General features: G+C 45.0%; 1 protein-coding gene across 1 annotated transcript in view; it reads right to left on the bottom strand.

The window, feature by feature from the left end:
• Nucleotides 1-421: 421 nt before the first annotated feature.
• The window catches only part of tprb (translocated promoter region b, nuclear basket protein), a gene marked incomplete at its 5' end in the record, with an annotated part of 38,034 nt that continues 15,295 nt past the window's right edge, over nt 422-23,160 (bottom strand). Inside the window, 27 exons of the mRNA XM_083647670.1 lie at nt 422-666; nt 2,950-3,048; nt 3,237-3,364; nt 4,697-4,814; nt 4,999-5,088; nt 7,651-7,760; nt 7,940-8,031; nt 8,150-8,206; nt 8,357-8,514; nt 9,486-9,579; nt 10,784-10,933; nt 11,725-11,919; nt 12,378-12,455; nt 12,590-12,750; nt 13,206-13,487; nt 13,724-13,920; nt 14,125-14,204; nt 16,501-16,694; nt 18,391-18,589; nt 19,285-19,431; nt 19,585-19,795; nt 19,925-20,055; nt 20,574-20,705; nt 20,792-20,929; nt 21,736-21,883; nt 22,016-22,203; nt 22,833-23,036. Of these exons, the coding sequence (XP_083503796.1) occupies nt 617-666; nt 2,950-3,048; nt 3,237-3,364; nt 4,697-4,814; nt 4,999-5,088; nt 7,651-7,760; nt 7,940-8,031; nt 8,150-8,206; nt 8,357-8,514; nt 9,486-9,579; nt 10,784-10,933; nt 11,725-11,919; nt 12,378-12,455; nt 12,590-12,750; nt 13,206-13,487; nt 13,724-13,920; nt 14,125-14,204; nt 16,501-16,694; nt 18,391-18,589; nt 19,285-19,431; nt 19,585-19,795; nt 19,925-20,055; nt 20,574-20,705; nt 20,792-20,929; nt 21,736-21,883; nt 22,016-22,203; nt 22,833-23,036 (3,831 nt within the window). The 3' untranslated portion in view covers nt 422-616. The remainder of the gene's footprint in view (nt 667-2,949; nt 3,049-3,236; nt 3,365-4,696; nt 4,815-4,998; nt 5,089-7,650; nt 7,761-7,939; nt 8,032-8,149; nt 8,207-8,356; nt 8,515-9,485; nt 9,580-10,783; nt 10,934-11,724; nt 11,920-12,377; nt 12,456-12,589; nt 12,751-13,205; nt 13,488-13,723; nt 13,921-14,124; nt 14,205-16,500; nt 16,695-18,390; nt 18,590-19,284; nt 19,432-19,584; nt 19,796-19,924; nt 20,056-20,573; nt 20,706-20,791; nt 20,930-21,735; nt 21,884-22,015; nt 22,204-22,832; nt 23,037-23,160) is intronic.

The following is a 23,160-nucleotide window of genomic DNA, read 5'->3' as shown; positions in this document are numbered from 1 at the left end:
AAGTTAGTCTTGAATCTTGTTGAGAGGAGGGTTGCTGTCTGTCTGGTCATTTACGTCATTAAAGAAACACTACAGCTGTCCAACATCATGTCCGACGCACTGTAAGTCGGGCTTGTTGAAAGATGCATGTGTTTCTCTTGCCCTTACCGTCATGCCCAATTCGTGTTCCCTAGAATGGATAGTGGAAAATACATGGATATAAAATACCCAGGTGTTTCTCAAGCACCATTCATAAATATCAAACTAACCATCCAACTTCCTTTTCAGCCAAATACTACAACGTCAGGATGGATGCCGAGCGTCCCGTCGTTTCTGCCCCTCAAGTCATCATCTCATCGCCCAAGAAGACCTCGGCCAACGACTTCTTCAAGTGCCCAAAGAAAGTCTGATTCGAAAAAGCGTACAAGCGCTACTTGTAGTTTTAAACTTTATTAAGTTTCTTCATAAAACACATTGCTTACAAGGGTAGCCTACTTTCCGAGTACAAACAAAACAGGCTTCAGAACAAGTGAACACAATCAAGAACGGAAAGAGACTCTGAACAGAGATTTGAAAATATTGCAGTCAGGAATGATGTCAAGGTCTCCAATCACGATTGAAATGTTGGATCAGTGCTTCATCTGGCGAATCGTCTCCCGTGGATACCTCGAGAAGGAAATGCCTGCCCTGCAATATAAAACGTCTGTTAGCCAGTGGTTCCTGAACTTCTTCTGTCAGCCCCCCCCAACACACACACACACACACACCCCACCCCCCAAATGTGCCTACCGCCTTTCTTGTGAATTATTAATTGCACTGATATATAAACTCTGTTGTTCAGCTGTTGTTTTTTACTGAAAAGAATAAATAAAATCTACTTCAAAAAAGATTTGATAGTATACAGTAGACTGCTTTCTGACATATTTCTTGTAAACATTCTTGAATATATTTTCACATTTAAAGTATACCGTATATATATATTTTTTTAAGATTTTTTTTTAGGGGATTTTTTTTTGCCTTTATTGATAGGACAGTAGGCTGACAGGAAGGGTGGGGTGGGGGGAGAGACAGGGGATGACATGCGGCAAAGGACTTAAAATGTGAACAGTGCAGCAAAATGTCACCACTTTTAATAGCAGGAGAGAGAGAGAGAGACAGAAAGAGAGGGAGACTTGTAGGTATGACTCATAGAACATATTTTCATTCAGATATCTTGAGGTGAGAGGTCAAGGGACCCATTTGAAAATGTTTTTTCCCCTCGCCAAAATTTAGCTTGAATTTTGGAGCATTATTTACCCCCCTTCCCGACAAGCTAGCATGATATGGTTGGTATCAATGGATGCCTGACGTCATCTAGTTTCATATGATACACTTCACTCTGGCTTTCAAATGGAGCCCGCTACAGCCTCTGAAAGACAGTACCGGGAGAAATTACCAATCCGGAGCACAGCGGGGAGAAAGGGTTAAAAGTCCAGTGAAAATCTGGAGTGATGGCAGGTATGTGCCTGTAGTTCCTCTGCTCTGCTAGGGGGCCCGTCTCCCAGTTTGGGAACCGCTGTGTTACACACAGTCTGCTACACTGATGTAAAAATCTATGTACAGTGCCTGTATAAATATGCAATGAATGTATGGAAAGGTTAATGTCAGATTAAGTTTGTGTGCTGTTATTTTTCCCACCATTAAAAACTCAACTATAATACACTGACATGTATTAAGTGCTATGCTGTGCGTAATCAAAATGAGAGAAAGTGTTTTGTCAGAATTTGAGAGTGGGTGTGTGGGTGTTTGTCAATATCAGTAAATAGCTTAGCTTTCGTAGCTACTCAAATAAAATGTGAAGCAGAAAATGTGAGCTGTGTGCATCATATGCTAGCCGCCACGCCGTATGTTGTACGCCAGTTCATCTGCACCTGGCAGAACATTCACTACTAATTAGTCAAGACTAGGGCTGTCAAAGTTAACGCGATAACGCAAATTCCTTTTAACGCCACTATTTTTTTTAACGCGCGATTAACGCATGCACTTTCTGTGATGTTTGCGCCTTGGTCCGCCCCGTAGCTTTGGAAATCAGGAAGTAAAGCAGAAATAAATCTCCGTGAGGAGCAGAAAAGGAGGAAGAAAAGGGTATCAAATGGCAAGTTCAGCTTCAAGTAGGGTGAGCAGATGTCCTGCTTTGTGCGGGACTGCACAGCATTTTCATGACTTCACACGTCGTGCAAATTGAGAAGATGTCCGAGACAGTGAGAGAGAGAGAGAGAGAGAGAGAGAGGCGGGGAGAGAGCCATGCCTCGCTCACCAGCTGCAGCTCGTTAACTAGTCTCGCCAGCGAGACTACTTGTTAACAGACTGACACTGCAGTCTCAGAGATGCCTAAGTATTCTAACTACAGTGTAGCAATAATAACAATAGCCTCCCAAAGTCCACTTACCGGTACATACTAATATGATACTACCGGTACTCATATTCTTTGCACAAACACAAAGCTCTCCTATGAACCAGTAGGCTAATTATGCAGCCTACTACAGTAGCCTATATGCTTCTACTTCACTATACAGTATGGTTCAGCATGCACACCATTGAGGTTATTCTGAAGAATATTCTGGACAGTATTTGTCATTGTTCCAATAATAATAAACATATCCGCATAAAGCAAGCATATTCGTCTACTCCCATGTTGAGAAGAGTATTAAAAACTTGAAAAATATCGGTTTAAGGTAGATTTAGAACAGATAAAAGAAAAACGATTAATTTGCGATTAACTATGGACAATCATGCGATTAATCACGATGAAATATTTTAATCGTTTGACAGCCCTAGTCAAGACATTTATAAATCACGATTTAGTCGTCTCATTTAACTACACAATATGGAAGGGAGTATCTAGTGGAAGAAAACTATTTAAAAAAAATCTAATTGGTGATTGAGAGACACCCAATGGGAGAATCCCTTGTGTGTGTTTTAGAATGTTACCTCCTCTCTTGATGCGGCCACCGCGGTTCTCTGACCAGCGCTGTATCTGCCTGCTGGCTGGCCCGGGTCTATGGGTTTTGGGTGGACCGCTGCTTGTATCTAGAAAGACACAACAATGGTCAACAAAGTGGACACTAATAAAGATTTAAAAAAATATATATATATATATTAATTTAATAGTGATGAGTAAATGACTTGGATTAAGACTTTAACAAGATCTGGTTTGCTTTGGTGTATTTGTACACATTCACAGCTGGGAGCTGCTCAGCTATCAGGCTCTACTTTACCTGCAGAGCTGGAGGAGGGTTCCTGGCTGGTGGAGGGAACGCTGGCCTCGTCTGACGGCTGGCTAGGCTCCTCCAAATCCCCCTGGGACACCACAGGGTCCAATGACACCTCCCCACTGGTCCTGGAACTAAACACACAGACACAAAGTGTCGAAATATGTAGATATGAAAGTCTGAAATAAATGATGTAGCCATGGAGGGTTTGCAGGTTTCAAATCACCAAATCTCAAGATTCACATGAATATAAACCTGATGGGTGTCTGGGTAGGGTAGAGGTAAAAGTACTCGCCTACCACCGTGGAGACCTGGGTTCAACTCCCGGCAGCGGTACTACTCCTGGTTCCCACTTCCTACAGACACAATTGGCCGTGTCTGCGGGTGGGACGCCGGTGGGGTATGAGTCCTGGTCGCTGCACTAGCTGTTCAGGGGGAGGGGAACTGGGGGGAATAGCGTGGTCCTCCCACGCGCTACGTCCTGCCAGTGAAACTCCTCGCTATCAGTTGAAAGAAGCGGCTGGCGACTGCACATGTATCAGAGGTAGCAAGTTTCTACGACTGGGACAGGGAATTGGCCTAGTTAAGGGCTTTTTCACAGCAGCCATTTTGTGTCTAAAAGGCAGGGTAAACACAGGTGCAAGAAACAACACCTAAATGGATTGGAAGCTGGAAACGCTCATTAATGTTTTGGTTGCACCTGTGTCTACTGGCTACCCTGCCTTTTAGACACAAAGTGGCTGCTGTGGGAAAAAAGTAAATGAAAGAGAAAGTGGGGGTGGATAATATAACCCAGATGAATTTTAGAGTGAGGATTGTGTTTTCATATGGAGGGTGGAAAGGAGTTTATGAATTTTCAGTGAATAAACCCACATTTCCACATGAGCCTTGAAACAAATACTGAACTGTAGTTGCAAGGCAGGGAAGTGAGCCGTCTGATTTCAGATAGAATTCTCCTCCCCTTCCGCTATCTGCATGTTACCGTTTCCAAAAGTCCACCACGTGAAACAACAAGAGAGAAACCTCCGAGTTCGCTACTAAAAGTCGTATCACATAGTCGACATACTGTACGTCTTTTACTGTTTTATGTGCCGTTTTATTTAGCAGGGATTTTTGACATTTTAATGCCAGGGCTCACCTCCCCACGTGTTAAAAATGTTCCACAGAAACAAGTCCACCCCCCACCACCCTAAAACACTATTTTGCAAGGGCACGTGGTTGCATCCTGGGCTTAGTGCCGCCCAATAGGATTGTGATTGGTTGAAAGGAACAGAAATAAGACTAAGAGTGTTTTTCCCAGAATGACAATAGGTTCAGCCAGACACGGGCACAGCACTAAAACAAAGTGTGGCGAAAGGCGTGGCTATGCAAGACTAACTGGAAGGCTACGGGTTTGAATACCAAAGTAACACAATAAAAAGCTATTGAAAGATTGAAATGAAACAGTAGAGATGAGTGTTGCTGACCTGTCGGTGTCTGGCTCCAGGAAGATGTCGACTCTCTCCTCTCCTGTGCCGGGTCCTCCTGGTACGAGCAGGCCTGGTGTGGACGTGCTCACCATGGGAACCGACTGGGAGGAGTGATCTGTTCCATCGGGGAGAACGTCGGAGAACATATTTACTGGGGGAGACGGACAGGGATGCCAGATTAAGCCATTAAACTATGTTCATATCTCAGTGATAGCACATTGCCAAGTCTTTTTTAGAATGGGCTGAAGAGTTACTGATAAACAAGATGAGTTTCTTGAGAGCCTGACATGAATAGTTACCTGGTGCTGCAACTTGCAGCAGTGTGGTGGGAACGCTGCGACCACCAGACTCTTCTTCTAGGAACAGAGGGCTTTCATACATCCCCAGACCTGTACAGACACACACAGCGCGTTATGATTACTAGAAATATGGCGAGCTTATTTCTAGCTTGCGTCTCACATGCGCAGTTAAGCTATTGTGCGCGCGGAACCCCTCTGCCTAATTATACATGTTAGTAGTGAGATCATTTACAAAGAAAAAGTTCTCGGTATGTGAAAAAAGCAAACAATGAAACAATACTATGAACAATATAAACAAACCAAAAACACATTCGGTAACAGCAATGAAAAACAGGAGTATAGCAGGAGGGGATAGAGCAGGGATACTCAACTTGCTTTGCCCGGGGGCCACTTTTGTGAAATGATAGAAGGCCAGGGGCCAGTTAATAAACAATCAATATACATTTTTCTGTAGCGGATTGTAGGTTTTTGGGGTGTCAGACGGAGTTTAGTCTGACAATGTTGTGCACACCGGATAGTTACTTACCGTAAATTTCGGACTATAAGCCGTGGCTTTTCCCCCGTTTTTTGGCCCTGCGGCTTATATAACGGTGCGGCTTATCTATGAATTTTTTGCAAAAAAAAAAAAAAAAAAAAACTCTCTTTTTTAGCACTCTTTCTAACTATAAATCCACTTCTGTTTTAATTTCCTCTCTTGCCCTCTTTTCACCACACCGCGGACACTGTGTGCACTGTAAAAAAAAAACACAGGTGGTGTTGTGTTATGTTGTTTTGTTGAAATGTTAATAAATGGGAGCTTCCTCAAACAGCCATCTCTTTCCCGACAATCCACTCTGTGCATGAACCCTTACATATGGTAATTAAACATTAAAACACAAAAAAAAAAAAAAAAAAAAAAAATATATATATATATTAACTCATTGAGTGCCAAGGACGGACATGTTCGTCATTTCAATTAGTAACGTAGAGTGCCAAGGACGGACATGTTCGTCAATTGCGTTTTTTGACGGTGGGGCGTCGATCAAAGCCTTCTGCCTCTGATGTACAAATATTATAGCTATTGGATGTGTCTAACCTATTTTACAGAACCCTTAGGTGGCGACAGTGCTCTCCACATAACAGAAAGGCAAGGAAAAAACAAAGAAGAAGTCGTTATGGAAACGGAAATCGCATCGCATCCGTATGCATCGATATGCTGAAGCACGTTACTGCAGCTGTGCCTGCAGCAGCCAATCTGCTCCCACAATTGAGCCGCTCCGTGTCGGTTGCGACAGCAAATCCGCACATCCACACCGTGGAGTTGTTATTATTCAACTGGAAGCATCGTTGCCGGTGACAAACACACGCGGAACGCTGTAAAAAAGCAGGATGTCTAGCACCCTTCACTGTGCGCACAGCAAACTCAGCAGAGAGCCACCACAGACAGGAGGAGGAGTGTGCAGTTGAGGCGAGGCGGGGCGGGGCGGGGGGGGGGGGGGGGGGGGAGGGGGCACGCAGAGCAGCACACACACAACACCCAGACAGACCCAGGCAGCAGGACAGGATTGACAAACGCAAGCCAGAATATCCGATGCCCACCAGCAGCAAATGAAGACCAGCAAGAAGCTGCAACCAGCAGCGCACGCAGGGGCCAGCGCTGCTGGTTGTAGCTAAAAAATATTATTCTGCCAAACAGAATTCCCTGGCCTTCACTGTTTTATTGAAGGAAATTATTTTTGAGGTGTGACTACATTAGAAAAGATTAGCTTCAGAGTCAGTGATGTGCTTGAAATGTTTAATTTCACAAAAGGCCAATTATCTCAGCTTCTAGAAAAAAATTGCTGTTTCTGGATGAATCAAGCTATCTTCTCCGGCTCATAACTAAAGAACGGAAAATGGGATCAATAAACTTTTTTTTGCAGATGATAGAATAGAGTCTCATCGTTCTTTGTGCGTGTTCAGTGTTTACATAGTAATATCACACAATATTCTGTGGGCCTCGAGAAATCACTGAAAACGCTCTGAAACTCTGGCACTGGGAGCATCCGTCCTCCAAAAGTGGCTGGCACTCAATGAGTTAAAACACCTGCGGCTTATAGTCCGGTGCGGCTTATATATGTAACAAACAGGCAATTTTGCTGCTGCGGCTTATACTCCGGTGCGGCTTATAGTGCGGAAATTACGGTAGGTTAAGTACATACATAAGTGCCAGGGTAGCGAGCAGACGGCGGTATTTGACAATTTAGCAGATAAATCATAGATTATTGAAAGATATTCCATATTCCAGACTGAAATGCTATAACAGAAGTATGAGTATTGGCCAGAATTACATGAACATTTGGACACTTATTCAGCAGGTATCTTGCATGTTGCGTTCAGGTGCACTGTAATTTTTTTTTTTTGCAATTCCATTGCGGGCCGAAAGTTGAGTATCACTGGGATAGAGAATCATGCTGGGGTGTGGTGCACGTTCCTCTATCATGAAATGTGGTCGGGTGGTTCACCGCGCTCAGAGAGACTCCTTCCCAGGGCTCTTCGTATTCGTTTGAAAAGAGAGCGTTTGTGTCACATGGTCTAAACACGTTTCACAGGCCTTTCAAGCAATGTCAAGTCAAGATGGTGGGGAGATCATGTGGTTGTGGATCGTGGGGAGATCATGTGGTTGTGGAGTACCTCCTTGGGACGCCAGCTGCCCCAGGTCAGAGGGGGAGGAGGAGCTGGTCTGCGGCACGTCGTCTGGAGCGCCAAACCTGAAGCGGGGCACACCGGCCACTTGGGGGGAACTGGCACACACAAACAAGAGGGGAATCACACAGAATGCTACGGACTACCGGGTGATTTACAACCAGTAACAGTCATATATTAGTTTATTTATTTCGTTTTTTTTGTAGGAGAGTACCCGAAAGGTTTGGGATAATCGATAAACAAAAAATAATAATTTTGGATTAGTTTTGTGACTTACTGGACGGACTGGTCAAAACCATCCGATCGGTGCGGCACCACCAGAGTGGGAGCGCTGGGGACCATCCTGTCATCATCATCAAAGCAGTGCTGCTGCAGAGAAAGACGTGCGTAAAGTAGAAGTTGAAGAGCTCCATTGACATTTATATCATTAGAATAACTAATAATCATGAAATCTTCCTCGTGTTCTCCGATTATAGACGGGACTTACAGCACTGCTGGCCATCCCAGGTGTAAGCTGAGGGACTCGGCGACGTATGGGGATACGCTGTAAGATGACACATTTCAACCGTGCTCGTTAGTAACGCAAGGAAAACTTGTTTCATTGTTTCAAGATTGCACTTAGTCGTCAACTTTCCCTACAAAAGCACAGGTTAGTGAGGCTACGCTACGAGTTCTTTCCCCCGGCCCTTCGTACCTGAACCTGAGCGGTTGGCCCCAGTTCGAGCGTCGGGGGCGGGTGGGTGTTCGGGCGTGAGGGCAGCTGCTGCGTGGGTCTCCGTGGTGACTGGGGCATGCGTGAAGCGGAGCTTGTGATAGGTTGTTCTGTGCAGAAGGCCTCCATCGTGCCCTCAACTGAAAAGTAGAAATTTGCAAATGAGCCAGAAGTCGACTGTATTCTTCTTCTCAACGAGCTGCAAAGGGGGTGGCTGCTGTTTTGAAGTCAACACTATGGCGGGGATGCAAAATCCAGCATATCACCCGCAAACCACCCTCTGACATTTATCTTCCTACAACCATCTTTCACTGAACTTTCATTTCCCCATCTTAGCAACTACGACTTACGACAATGAAAATATGACACGCAGCCAGACTTCAACGTCTGTACAGTCTCTCATTGTCTAATACTGTACTAAGTTAATCAAACAAGTACGTTTTATGGTGCGTGACACTTTTCCATCAGCCTTAAAAACAGCATCTGCTTACAGCAAATTTACTTTAATTTATTTTGACTAGTGCAAAATACCCGTGGGGAAATGGGTGGATAGATACATAAGCTTGATCATGACACACACATCACATCACATCTGGAATTATAGACTATAATAGCCTTAGACTGAAGAGAATAGCCTTATAGCCTTAGACTGACGACATCACAATGGTTGTGCGCAGACATACAGAGATACTGAGAGACATACAGACACTCCTGGAGTTATAGATAGAAGACTGATGACATCACAATGATTGTGCGCAGACAGACATACTGACAGACACTCCTGGAATTATAGATAGATTTTAAGACTTTTTAAGGAGCTGCGAGAACCCGGGAAGCAGTAACGTATGTTCTTATGAGTCTGGGGCCCAGGCCTGTCAGATTCACTCAGTTTGGATGTAAGCCAAACAAAGTTGAAGAAACCCTTACGTGTCCTAGATGAAAATGAATTCCGTGTGACCAGCAGCTTCCCTTCAGACAGACAACAACATATTACAGCTTTCTCCATCATCGTGACGTGGCCAGATACCTAACTGGATGGCGGGACGTCGGTGCGTATATGTGCAAAGTGTGGGACAGATGCATGTGTGTCACAGGGCTTCCTGGATCTTACAGCTGGGTGTCTGGGAGTCGGCCGGCCGCTGGGTGGAGTCGGACGCCCCCAAACTCTCCTCGGTCTCTGTGCCTGGGTCTGTGACATCAGCCCCCTGAGAACGGATCAAGGGAGGAAATGACAACAGAGACAGAATAAAGGAGAAGAAGGGGTGGTAAGAGAAAGGAAGCAAAGAAAAAAGATGGACAAATAAGAGAAATAAAATGAGTACGAGGAGAAGTGAACGTTTGAGATATAGAAAAACAGATAGGAGTGGGGGGGGGGGGGCCTAATGGGAGACGAGTTACGGGACAGTTCCCACACACTATGGCTGCCAGGCTATACTGGCGGAGCACCACCACCACATACACATTATGATTCATTTGCTCCATCCAGAGAACAAAGATGCCCTTCAGAGTTCATAAAGAGTTCCCAAAGAGCAACGAGAAAAAGGCACAAATCACAATTATGACCTCTGCCAAGGAGGTGATGTTTTTCGGTGGCGTTTGTTTGGATTGCGGGAAAACTACCGGGTCGATTTTCATGAAACTTAGTGGAAGGATGTAGCATGGGCCAAGGAAGTGGATCCAATCTGACTCACAACATGTTCATATCATAGCAGACTGGAGGATTGGCCATGGCGGAGGACTGCACTCTCCGAGTGCCCTCTAGTTGACTAAGCCCCTTCTAGTTGACTAAGCGTTTGGTTTATCATCAGATGGAGATCATAAAGAATCTTATGGGGTTTTTTGCAACTCAACAAAGAGCTTATGTGTTCAAGTTCTGTTCTCGGAGAGGCAGAAGTGACATCGATATGTTCTGTTCCTCTGTAACAAACTGAAATCATCCTGCCAGTTGCTGTACGGATTTTCCTTCAAGTATCTTTCAGATCGCTCCAAAAAGCAGAGATCTACTAATTAATGTGTTAAAATAAAAGCTTGTGGTTAAATTTAGGTGCGTATATTTACCAAACTAAACAAAAGCACTGGACGGCGGGTTGAGGATTCTCCACTCTCACACACACACACACACACACACAGGACTAGGGCAAAAGGTAAACAACTAAAGTCCCACACAGCTTCTACGCAGACAGGCGGAGTTATGACACTGGGGTGAAGTGCGAGTGTGACAGTGTGGAAAAAGTGAGTTGGTGGGCAGAGGAGGGTGTGTGACGGTGTGTAACTCAGTGGGTGTGTGGGAGAGTACTGGAAACAATAGTGTTCCGGATGAGGGAGTGTGTAGGTCAGAGTTGTAACTGTATGTATGTGTGTATGTGTGGGTGTGTGTGTGTGTGCATGCGTGCATATGGTAAACCGAACCTCTGTATCGTCTCCCTCGTTGCCGTCTCCGCTGCACTCGTTACTGTCCTCTCCTTCCTCCCCCATCTCTCCATCGTCCTCATCCTCATCTTCCTCGTCGTCCTCCTCCTCCTCCTCATCATCTTCCTCTTCATCCTCCTCATCATAGTCCTGTGTTGAGCAGTGGTCAGATCAGTAGAAAAACCGACGCACACGGATGTCTAACGCTACTTCACAATGCCTTGTAAAATGCTCTACTCAATCGGGCTTAATGTAAAAGAAAACAGTGTACTGGAAAACTTCAATGAAAAAAGCCGTACTCATATAGATGTGGTCTTTTTTACTGACCCGGGTGTGGCTACACATTTTGACAAATAAACGGCGGCCTCAATTAGAAGCCCTATACAGTATATACATATACCAGTATACACACACGTGTGTGTGTGTGTATGTTACTGTGTGTATATATACAGTATATGTTACTATGTGTGTGTGTGTGTGTGTGTGTGTGTGTATATGTTACTGTGTGTGTATATATATATGTTACTATGTGTGTGTGTGTGTGTGTGTGTGTGTGTGTATGTTACTGTGTGTGTATATATATATGTTACTATGTGTGTGTTTGTATGTCATAAGCTTGTATCACGTTAGTTGATGTAGCCTAGTTCATTCACTTTACATTAAAATGTGGCCAAAAGCAAAAAAAAAAATACATTCTACTCTTTTATTGAGCACACATAGGCCTTTGCTATCCATCTACCGAATCAAGCGCTAAGCCGCCTACCGTGTCCACTAAACCCATTAAAAAACATATTTCTTTTTTATCTGAAATCTTTATCACTAAAATTGTATTCTTTGGCCCTGGAAATGTATGTGTAGACACTGAAATTGTCTCATTAAGATCCATGGGGGGACCCCAGCCCGCATCGAGGGGGGAGGGAGTGACAAAGACCTAACATTACCTGCTCTTCTTCCTCCTCATCCTCTTCTTCCTCGTCCTGGTCGTCCTCGCTCTCTGTGTCGGTTACGATGACGATGACGTCCTGCTGCGGCTGGTCAGGGGTGTCGGTGTGGGGCAGGGTGACCTCTAGCTCCATGGTGACAGACTGGGAGGGTCCCCCCTCGTCACTTTCCTCCAGCACTGGAAACTCCTCTCCCTGCATGACCAGTGGGCAGCACATTCTTCATATTTCCTATCAAAATTTCCACATCTGTGCAGCTTCAACTGCATTTGTCAATAATTCATGAATAAAGCGCCCGGCATGGTTTTGCGCAGCCACGACTTGGGAGCCTTGCCGCCGCCGAGCGGCGACAGAGAGACTGTGCATACTCGAACGTAACTCGTCCAAAACGATATCGTGTCGTTTACCAAGAACTTGCAATCATGTCGGTGGGGGGAACATTTTATTGTCCCTCCATTTCAAAACTCATTCTGGTGAGCCTACAGAAGGCTTTGCTAGATGAGGCACAAGCACGTTAAATGGGGAAATGGCATTTCCTCATTCCTCACAACAAGGAGTTGACGGCGCTAGACGGCGCAGAGTGACATTTTCGAGGAGCTGCACGGGCAGATTTATTTAGGTAGATAAACTTGGTGAATAAAATGGACTCTGACCTGGCTGACGTCTAGACATTGAGCATCTGTGGACACCACTCCCTCTGCCTCAGTGCTGTCCTCAGCCAGCACCTCTTCCTGAGAGGAGAGCCGACAACACACAACTGCATTAACTATCTTCATATCATTGGGAACAATGAAAACACTTGATTATGTATTAAAGTGTAACGTTAATACACCGAGCACAGTGGGGGGGGGTTTTCCCCTCTCACCTCAGGGCCGACCCTCTGGATGATGCGGAACTTCTTGGGGATTGGGGGTTCGGAGGAGTCATCCTGGGTTGCATCTGTGTCAATGACCGTGGTGGTGCTGGTGGTGCTGTCCTCCTCCTCACGAGGCCTCTTGCACATGGCGAGGCCTGGTGTTGCTGACACTGGAGCACAGGGTTAGGCAAGAAGATTGTCTTCTCTGATAGTTATGAAGAGTTTTCTCAGATATATGTATGTATTTAGAACACCAATGTCGGATTGCACTTAAAGTATTTTTACAAACTGAAGTAGTCAGTACATAAAATGGCATTTTCATTGGATTTTTCCCCATCACCTGCTTGACATAAATTTGACAGGTAAGTTGCGAGTTATATATATAAGTTATAAAAATTGAAATTGATCTTTCAGAAATATGTAAAACAGGAGTGTAGTGCAAATCCAAAAAAAAAGAGTTCATTATAATCTGTACAAATGCCTCTAACATTGATGGTCGTTAACACGACCATCAAGTATCTCTCTTTATACTCGACTACTGCTGGATGAATATTTTCTCAAAAGTCAACTATATTGAAATGTATATTATTTCATATAAACCTTAAACAACAACACTCTCTCTCACCAGTTCCAAACACAGCGGAGGTGGAAGGCCTCTCCACCGGTGTGCTGGGTGCTGCCTCCATCACCACAGGTGGTGGCTCCTGACTGGCCGGCTCTGCGTGGGGCTGGCTCTGTTGCTGCGTTGGCTGGACAAATGCGGTGGTCTGGGTCTGGGTCTGCTGCACGGTCAGCATCGGGCTGGCTAACGTGGTCTGGACGTTGGGGCTGGTAGAGCGCACGGAGCCACTGGCACTACCATAGACCGTCACATGCTCCACTGGTGGCCCTTCGCTAGCCTGCATGGCTGTAGACAGAGGGGTTAAGTGGGAAAGTGTTTCAGCCGATGCGGACGTTGCAGACTCAATTACATTTGGAAAAAAGTGAGCAACCTGTGCCCCAAAAAACATCCCTCTGTACGCATGAAGGTCTGCATTTATCAAGTGAGAATTTACTAGCACAGCGTTTGTGACTGGACACTCATCTCAAGGGGCAGTACTCCCTTTGGCTGACAGGGTTTCCTATCTCATTAGCCAGATTTACCTTCCTGGGTCTCCACCTGTGTGGTGGGCATGACGGTAGCGGTGGGTGTCGGGGTGGGGACGGTGGCTGGGGTGACCATGGGCCTGATGCTTGCTCTTGGAGTGGCCTTGTTCCCCGGGTTGACAGGCTGCTTGCTGCCGGTAGCCACAAGAGGCGTTGGCTTGATGTTGGCAGTTGGGGTCTCGGAGGTACTGGCACTGACAGAAACAACAATCAGGGCATGAGTTATGACTTTTCCTTTTGCAAATGATCATTTAGTATGATCAGAATAGACGGAGCAAGCAATATGTACAAGGCATAGTACAACTATAGAAGGAAGTAGAGTCTGTTTACTTCTACTGTATGCTATTTAAGTGTGTGAACTTATGAATGATAAATAATATAAGTGAGTGCATATATACCTGCCCCTGTCTCTGTCTGCAGCTGGTGTGGTCTTCAGGCTGATCTGCCTCTGCTCTGTGCTCCTCTGCTGCTCCTGGCTCTAACATTGGGAGAGAGGGACAGAGGTGATGATAGTTCAACTGCCCCTGCAATTACAACATGTACCTTCTCAGTAGTAGTAAAAGCAGTAATGGCGGGCGGGACCAACAACAGGCCTTTTGTCTTGGCTGAAGACAAAAAACAAAACCCTTAAAGACCTAGAGCAGCCGTTCCCAACCTTTTCAGGGGCCACTTGAAAATCTCACAACTTTCGCGGCCCACCTGCGACCCCATAGAAAATACAGAGGTCAAAAAATGCGTTCTCAGAGCACTTTTTATTTTCCCACTAACACAGCATCTGAAACATGTTGCAGCATTTTGAGTGTTACAGTTTTCTGCTGTCCATCAGCAAGTTGTTTAATATATATATCCACGAGAAGGGCCCGGCCTTGATAGATAGATATATATATGATTTGGCGGCCCACTTGCAATGCCTCCGTGGACCACCAGAGGGCTGCAGCTCACAGGTTGGGAACTGCTGACCTTGAGCATTTTTAGGCCACCTGAGTCTCCTGTATTTATGTTGTTTTTATAACCTATTCTTGCAGTGCCATACATCATTTGAGGAGAGAACCTTAAGTTTCGGTTCATTTTTCCAAATCTTGTCCAAATCTTACATTTGCTTTGTCTGAGAATGGATGGATTTACCAGAATTAAAAAAAGATTTTTTTTTTTTTTTTTACTGTGACCTCAGACAGAACCTCATTAAGTATGTTTGTTTGTTTGTTTTTTAGAAGGCTGCACTTAGATGTTTTAGACGTCCAAATGAATTTCTGTCTTACACGTGACCTTTCAAAGTTACAGCTACTTTTACTGCCACCGTTTTACAGCCAGCCTAAGTGAGTAACCGTGGCTCATTTGAAATAATTAATTCAAATGAATCCAAAGCTTCCTGGTTGTGAAACGTGGTTTTGCTTTATGTTGTTGTCTGTCGTGCAAATCTGCCAATCGGGACACAGGCGATGGGACTAAGCATATACAAGCCGAGACAACGGTTTCGGAGCTTCAGAGGTTTCTTTGACGAATCCACACTGCAGAACATGATGGCGTAACCACGTTCACTACGGAGCACTCTGAATGTCCGGACAGGATGGTACTACCAATAATACATGATACCAATGCAAAGCAGAGACCTGATTTTTTTTCAAGGATATGGATAGGATTAGCGGTTCAAAAGTTATTAATAAACATTTTAGAATAGCTATTTTTAGCTGCAGGTGCGGTCTTGGTCTTGAGAGGCCATGTTTTACAGTGATTGTGGTTCGTTGCTTTGATCAAATTGGCAATGATGCACAACTGCATTAAATAAGAAAACAAATCAAATGTTCATCAAATCCACCACAATAAAATGTTTGATTCATAATCAATTATAATGAAATAATTATTCAATAATAAGAATTCAATAGCATTCTTCCAGGTAGCGATATTGTTCTTGAACAGCAGCTGAACAATGTGGTGGCCACGTGACGTGACACGCATTGTTTTTCATTTGTGCATGAACATTTAGATGAACTGTTGTGTATGTGTGGACACAGGTGTGGATTTACTGGCTATTTTACAATTGTTTCCAACATAACTCAGCCAAGCAGAACTCCAGACGGAAATTATCTGTTTTATACTGGTAGCTTTACAGTGACTTGTAAAAGAAGAAATCGTAACCACAGCCACGGCACCGCCCACTCCAAACAAAACCAATTGTCATCACGTGCTGTGTCATTATTTCCCGCTCACTTTGTCAATACAGTGTTGTTGACAGTCATTTTGTTAGGATTTCAGTCGTTTTGTTTCCGATTTCACTTTTGGTGATGGAGCATAGAGACACTGCATGAAATAGGCCATGCCCATCATCACTGGGGAAAAGCTCCGTTCATTTCCACACACCAGCATCATTTTCCTTGAATTAAACATAGCTAAAAGCTGTTGTGTGGTGGGCTACGCAGACAACAAATTTAAAAAATCACCAGTTAAAGTTTTTTTTTTTACTCCTGAGCAAAACAAGGAAGCCATTGAGAATTGGCGAGAAGAAAAATGTGGATGTTGCCGTCAATGAAGTAAGTTGGAGTGTTCATCTTCTGTATATACGATCTTTTTGTGCAAGACCCGACCATGCACGCGACATAGGAGAACGCCAGGATTGGACGGGGGTCTTTGTTTTCCCCCGTTTTGGGCGTGGTTTCTGAATGATGGCGCGCTCCGCAGTGTCTCTATCCTATGTAAGCTTTAAAGGAAAAGTTAAACATACCATTGCTGCCCCATGTCCTGTCTGTGATAAAAGCAGGCTGTAGCATGTAGCTCACCTTGCTAGGCCCTGCTTCAGGGGCCTCGTCCCTCTGCTCCTGTCTCTCCTGCTGGCCCCGCAGGTCTCGGAGCTCCCTCTCCTGCCGGCCCAGACGGCCCTCGTACTGCGACTTGAGCGCGCTCACTCGCACATCCAGCTCCTCACGCTGCTGCTTCAGCTCCTCGTTCTCCTTCTGCAGCTGATCTTTGTTGGCTGGACACAAAATGAATGAAGACTTGTGATTAGAGAGTAAAACAAACAAGCAACAAAACAACTGGGAAAACCAGGGGCCTGTACCACGAAGCAGGATTAGTGGCTTAGCGAGGTTACTTCAGGTTTAACCCTGGGTTTGCCATGCTACGACGCTAGTTCACATCTTACGGAGATAGATCGGCATGTTATGCTGCACGGCTAACCTGCTCCTGGGCAGGTTAAGTTCAGCGGATAAGATCAAAACGCACGAAAGATGCACCACCTTCTGACCAATCAGCTCTCTGGAAACAGCAAGTCACCATTCATATAGGATCCCCATATGAACAATAGATTGCATTCAATTGGAAATCTCAAAAGAAAAAAACAATGTCTCCTGTTGAATTAATCGAGCACTGAAGCTTTGCACTTGTTGTACATAATTAAATTAAGCCTACTTACCACTTTGGAATATGTTTTTATATTTATTCATTTTTATTTGCTCCCATGTAGCTATGTTTGACCCTGCTGATTGCAGCTGAATGGTGCGTGGAGAAATATCACTAAATCACCAGCATAAAAAGGTTACATAAACAAAGCGCACTAAGGTGCCGTGTGCGCAACGGAGCTGAGGCTGACATTGGGTTGCAGAATAGCCTACTACATCTAAGCAATTTAATGGGATATGCTACACACAGATGTAATTCATATCTAGGCTACTCCTGCATTTTGCAGCTGCAACTGTGTTACTTTTGGCCTGTATTCTTTCCAGCACAGTCCTGTATGAAATATGCCACTCTGCTGCCAATATGTGACCACAAAATAGGCTATTTCTATCAATTCAATGAAAACTATGTCTCGCACTGTAAAATCTGGAGCTGTCCATATTGCGTTGTGATTGGCTAGTTGTTACAAACCACACCTCTTTCGTGGGCACGAGCTCACGTGCATGAGCATTTTCACCTGTACGAGCTCAGAGCTGGATAGGGAAATCCTAAATTGACAGAGCGAGCTGATAACCACCTTTGTGGTATCGTTTAGCTCGATTGCGATTGTCTAGTTAAGTCAATACGGATCAAGGGGACAGATCCTGGATCTGTTTATCTCCATTCGTGGTACAACTCTTGACAAGTGGTTAACGACCCTGAGACTGAAACAAAATGTGTGACAAACATATAAAATAACCAACCACAGACCTCCTTATTTGCGTGACGCAACTCGTGGGTTGGTACATTTTGAACGATGAACCAATGCACGCAGAGAGCCGGACTTCTGTAACAGCCCAGCCAATGAGAGGCTTGCCACAGGAATTCCTACAGTATGGCAAAACCCAGAAATGCTGACTTGCAATTCAGACCCTGGAGGGTTTTGACCACGGGAAACTAGCCACAACAGGTATTGATTTACAGTGATTTTACAAACAGCTAGGTGGCATTGTTGAGCACGTGCAAAGTCGTTTTTATATAAAACTGCTGTCACGCCATTGCAATGACAAAAGAATTATGGGATGTAAATGTTTAACAAATCTTTAATTTGTAACCAGTAATAATGAAATACATATAACTTCTCACATAGTGATGCTGCTCAGGAATACATTTCTTTTTCCAGGTCATAACAAAACGGATGCTCAAAGTAAATATGGTTGGTTATCCAACTCTTGTTTTAAATGCATTGGTGGAATAGCAGGGACACCTTGGGCCCAGAAACCCCGTCCTCTCACCCATGAGCTGGTTGATCTTCTGCTTGGCACCCACAATGGCCTTCCTGGTCTTCTCGTCCTTGTCGGCCATCTGCTGCCTGAGCGTGTCCTCCTGAGAAGCCTTGTCCTGCAGCTCCCGCCTCAGCCGGTCCAGGTCCGCCTGCAGCCTGGAGGACTGCTCCTGGGCGCTGCGCACCTCAGCCTCACGCTCCCCAACCACCTAGGGAAGGCCAGGAAGATGTCACACTATCAATGAATGCATCAAATGGATGAAAGCATACTGATTTTTGAAGCTTAAGATGAATAAGACAGCATTTATTTTGGCTCACTTGTTGAGGTTACATGGATTCACCCAGACAAGAAAAACAAAAAAAAATCATCATCCATAATTTGGTTTCAACCAGCAAAAATAGATTTTATACATAATAAAAAAAAAATAGCTTGCTCATGTGGTTCTCCGATCTACCCTACTCCACCCAGGTCTTAACACAGTCTCCACAGTCTTAACATTTTGTAGACTCCGAGGTTGGCCAACTGTCGCTCCCTAGTTCTGACTCAGACCTGATATTATATTGATTTCACTTTGTAGGGTCAGTTTCTGCTGGGAATTCTTTTTACATGTCATCGTTAGATAAAGGACAATAAGATATTCAACTGAAGAGACCAACTGAGCAAAAAACAAACAATGAGGTCAGGATTACAGGGTGCTTTTTCTCATAATCAAATGGAAAGTGCAACTGTGAATGTTGCTAGCAAGCACAGCTTGTTGCTATGAAACAGTTTGAAAACTTGCAAGCTATCATAAGTCATTAGTGAGCTAATACGAAGTAAGAAAGGGGATAAAATGTTCAAGAAGTATTATGCACAGTCTGGCAGAGACCCGCTGTGACCCAAAAAAACAAAATAATGTCTGACCTTGTTGAGGTTCTCCAGCTGTCCCTCCACCTCTCGGGTTCTGGTTTCAGCCTGGCCCAGGGAATCTCTCAGGCTCTGCAGTTCCTGGACTGACGCTTGATGAGCCTCCTGTTCCAGTGATGGGCCTGCCGCCGCCTCAACTACCAGCTGGAGGAAACGCAGTATGATATTAACGTGGGGTCAAACCAACACCAGTGGCCGGCCAACCTGTTCATAATCATAATGGATCTAGATGACTTCCACACCAGTGACCTCTGTGTGTAATGCACACACAGAGAAGATCCATTCCCTTCGACTCACCTTGTCATGTTCCACCTTCAGCTCATCGTATTGCATCTTATAGCGGCGGCCAATCTTCTTGACCTGGGTGATGGTACGGATCTTCTCCTGGATGTCCTGATTCTTGACCTCTACATCCCTCTTTAGGGAATTCCTCTCCTCAATGATCTTATTGGTATTGTCACGCAAGCTCTGTACCTGGCTCTGCAGGGAAGTCACTGAACCACCACTCCTATGGAGAGAAATTAAGAGACGGGGCTTGTTCTGTGTCACTCTCATATCACACAGAGGAATAGGCTCGTTCTGTGTCACTCTCAATTACAATTCAACAGGTGAGCCAGTAGCCATCAACATTGCTCACCTGGCCAACTCTGCTTTAAGTCTGGCGTTCTCCTCAGTGAGCTGCAGGATGCGTTTGAGGTGCGCCTCCTTCTCAGAGTGCAGACGCTTGTACTCCTCTGGATCGGAATCTTTTTGCTGGCTCACCAAATGCTGGAGAAACATGAGCAACAAACTCAGTGCACTGAAACTTCTGCCCTATCTATAATGCAGAGGATGAGTTTCCCCATGGGGATAAAAAAAGGATAACTTAACTATCTTAGACAACATCAACAACAAAAAATCTTCAGAAAATAACAGTGTGACCAACAGTACACACATATGGAAGATGCTTGGCATAATGCTGAAAAAGGAGATATACTATACTTTATTTCTATACACATTTTTTTTTATTCTTTAATTGCAATATATGCTCAGCTAGGCAATATGATATTTTACACTGAGTTAATGTTACACAAATATTGCCACAATTTCAGGAATACAAATTGAACAAAGCTGCCTAATTATTTGTTCTCAACACAAGATTAAATGGAGGAGTAGGAGGATAAGCTAACTTTGCTTCTTCACCATGAAACTAATTTGTGAATTTGATCATCCAGTTGGAGACGTGCATTTTTTTCTCTTATAAGCAGCATTATATGGTAAATGAGTGTCTGGCTGGTTTCACTGACCTGTGTCCGAGCCTTCCAGCGCTTGATCTCCTCTTCCAGAATCTTCTTCTCAGCCTGCAGCATGCCGCTCTTCTCACTCAGCTCAGAGTTGGCCTGCTGCATGGGCATGATGTCCGACTGCAGCTTACGCACCTGAAACACCCAGGAGTCAAACCTGCTGTAGTGCTGCACACACCCACTTTCTCAGAAATCATTACAATCTAGATTCAAACTGATACCTTAGCCTGGGTCTGCTGCAGCTCTTGCTCCACCCTGTCCTTCTCTTCTCTCAGCATCTTGTTGGTCTCCATCAGGATGCTCATGGTCTCGGTCTTCTTCATAAGCTCGTCGTGCTGAGCGAGGGTCTTGGCCGTCACCTGGGTGACAGAGGTCAACAGAGGGAACAGAGGTCAACAGATCAGTACAGGACTAGTCTGACTGCCTGGAAGCAGGCTGCAGGTCTAAGGTCTACCATTGGTGCCGACCATTTCAGTCGTCAGTATATCCCTTTCCACTTCCTGCAAGCTCTGCCATTGGCTTTGACCATTTCACTTCCCTTTCCGCTCCCTGCGTGTCGCTCTCAAATGCCTCTGCCGCTGTGAAACAACAACACGCTGAAAATGGCAAGTCCCCCCCCCCCCCCCCCCAATATTTTATTTTCAACTTTTTTAACAAGACAAACAAAACAGGCTCAGACACAGGAAAAGAAAAGGAAAAAAAAGATCGACATGCTACCAGTCACATAAGGTGCCTGTATGCTTGCAAGAGATATTGTGCCCGGGATCCCATGCAAGGGGTCCATGCGAAACCAGCCGGACAAGTCACCCATCACTCCCAGCCTCAACAAGGTAGGCTAAAAACAGGTTGAAAATGGCAAGTTTTCAGAGATTTGGATTGTGCAATAAAGCAGGCGTGCTTGGTACTTTCGGTGGATGGTTGTAAAGATAACAGAGCCTTTTCCCCCCCAGGAGACCAGAGTGAGAGTAAGAGCAGCCAGACTCTCTCCTGCGCGGGTACAGCGCGAAACGGAGATATTCTGGCAAGCGAGACTGAGTCCTAGTGGCCAGGTTAGACTGATTTTGAGTGTATGTGTGTGTGTGTGCGCGCGCGTTTTCTGTCTTGTATATTTTTTCTTTCTTAATTTTTATGGCCACCAGGGTGGCCTAGATGTTAAAAGACTGACCTGCACCCTCTCCCTCGCGGCGCTCAGGCTGTCCTGCACCTCCTTCAGCTCTCGCTCCAGGTGCTCCACCCTCAGACGGTGACGCAGGCTCTCCCCTTGGGCCACCTCGAATCGAGACTCTGCAATCTCCTTCTCGCGACGCACAAACCTGTCAAATATGAAGAGGGAGAACATGGAAGGACAGGCGGGAGACATTTGTGCCTGTGTGTGTTTTATTTTGCGTGTGGGTAGTTTTTGTGTGCGTGATTTGATAGAAAATCAAAGCTAAATTGTGTTTTACCTGAGTATCTCTAGGACCTGGTCTTGAGACTTGCCCTCCTCAGTCAGGGAGATGTTCATATAGCTATCACCGGCAGCGTGTTGCAGACTGGCAGCCATCTTGCTGCTCATGGCCTGGATTTGCTCGTGGAGGAGGGTATTCTGCCTTTGTAGCTCCTCATTGCGGCTCCCCACTTTGGACATCTCCTCCTGAAAGAGAAGGAAAGCAATTTAGGATTCAAAACACCACTGTCTCGACAAAGGGGGCATAACTACATCTCTTCTCGACTACATCTGTCCATCAGTAAGTATGAAGTACAAAGTATCTTACATGAGAATAAAACTTTCTCGTAACTAGAAGGCAGTTTATAGTACATGGTAACCACCGACCATGACGATCATCACGTGGATGATAGTAAGTGGTCATGGTCGGTGGTTACCATGTAATATGTAACTTTTTTTTTAATATACATTCCATCTCATTCTATTTAATATTTAATACCCTTAGTACCTACCCTTCATATTTTAGTGTTGCCACAACTGCCTTATATTGGCCTATTGTTGCTGCTGTGATTTTGCACCTATTTAAAACTGCACCTTGTCTGTAACGGAGCCTACAGCATAAGAATTTCACACGTGCGTACTTGTACTACGGAGTGACAACAAAAATCTTGAATCTTGAAACTGCCCTTTAAGCATCTGCACAAGATGCTAACCTGTCTCACTGACATTCACTGAATGAAGACCACAAAACGTGATGATCAGATCACACCATCTCCATTATGAAATTGACATGAAAGTCACCTATCTGTCTAGTATCTAGACATCTATTTACCAACCTTGAGGATCTTTTCCTGCTCCTCCCAGGAGACTCTGGCCTCCATCAGCTGAGTGCTGAGCCTCTGGGCGCGCTCCTCCAGCTGATGTCTGAGCTCCACGCTCTGCAGGGCCTGAGCCTTGGCAGCCTGGAGGGCCTCCACATCCGCCGCGTGCAGCATCATCTCCCGCTCGTACTTATCTTGTGCCTCAGCTGTCAGCTTAGCCTGGGGAATGGGATAAGGACATTTAACATGCGTCTTTGGAAGCAGAGGCCAAATCACTGGAATTAATCGTACTTAAAGAAGAGGTTGTAAAAATGATACACATAACACAACTTCCTTCCTTGGT

The sequence above is a fragment of the Poromitra crassiceps genome, assembly GCF_964638095.1.
Source record: "Poromitra crassiceps genome assembly, chromosome: 12".
Taxonomy (NCBI): Eukaryota; Metazoa; Chordata; class Actinopteri; order Beryciformes; family Melamphaidae; genus Poromitra; species Poromitra crassiceps.
This window is presented reverse-complemented; position numbering and strand designations above follow the sequence as displayed.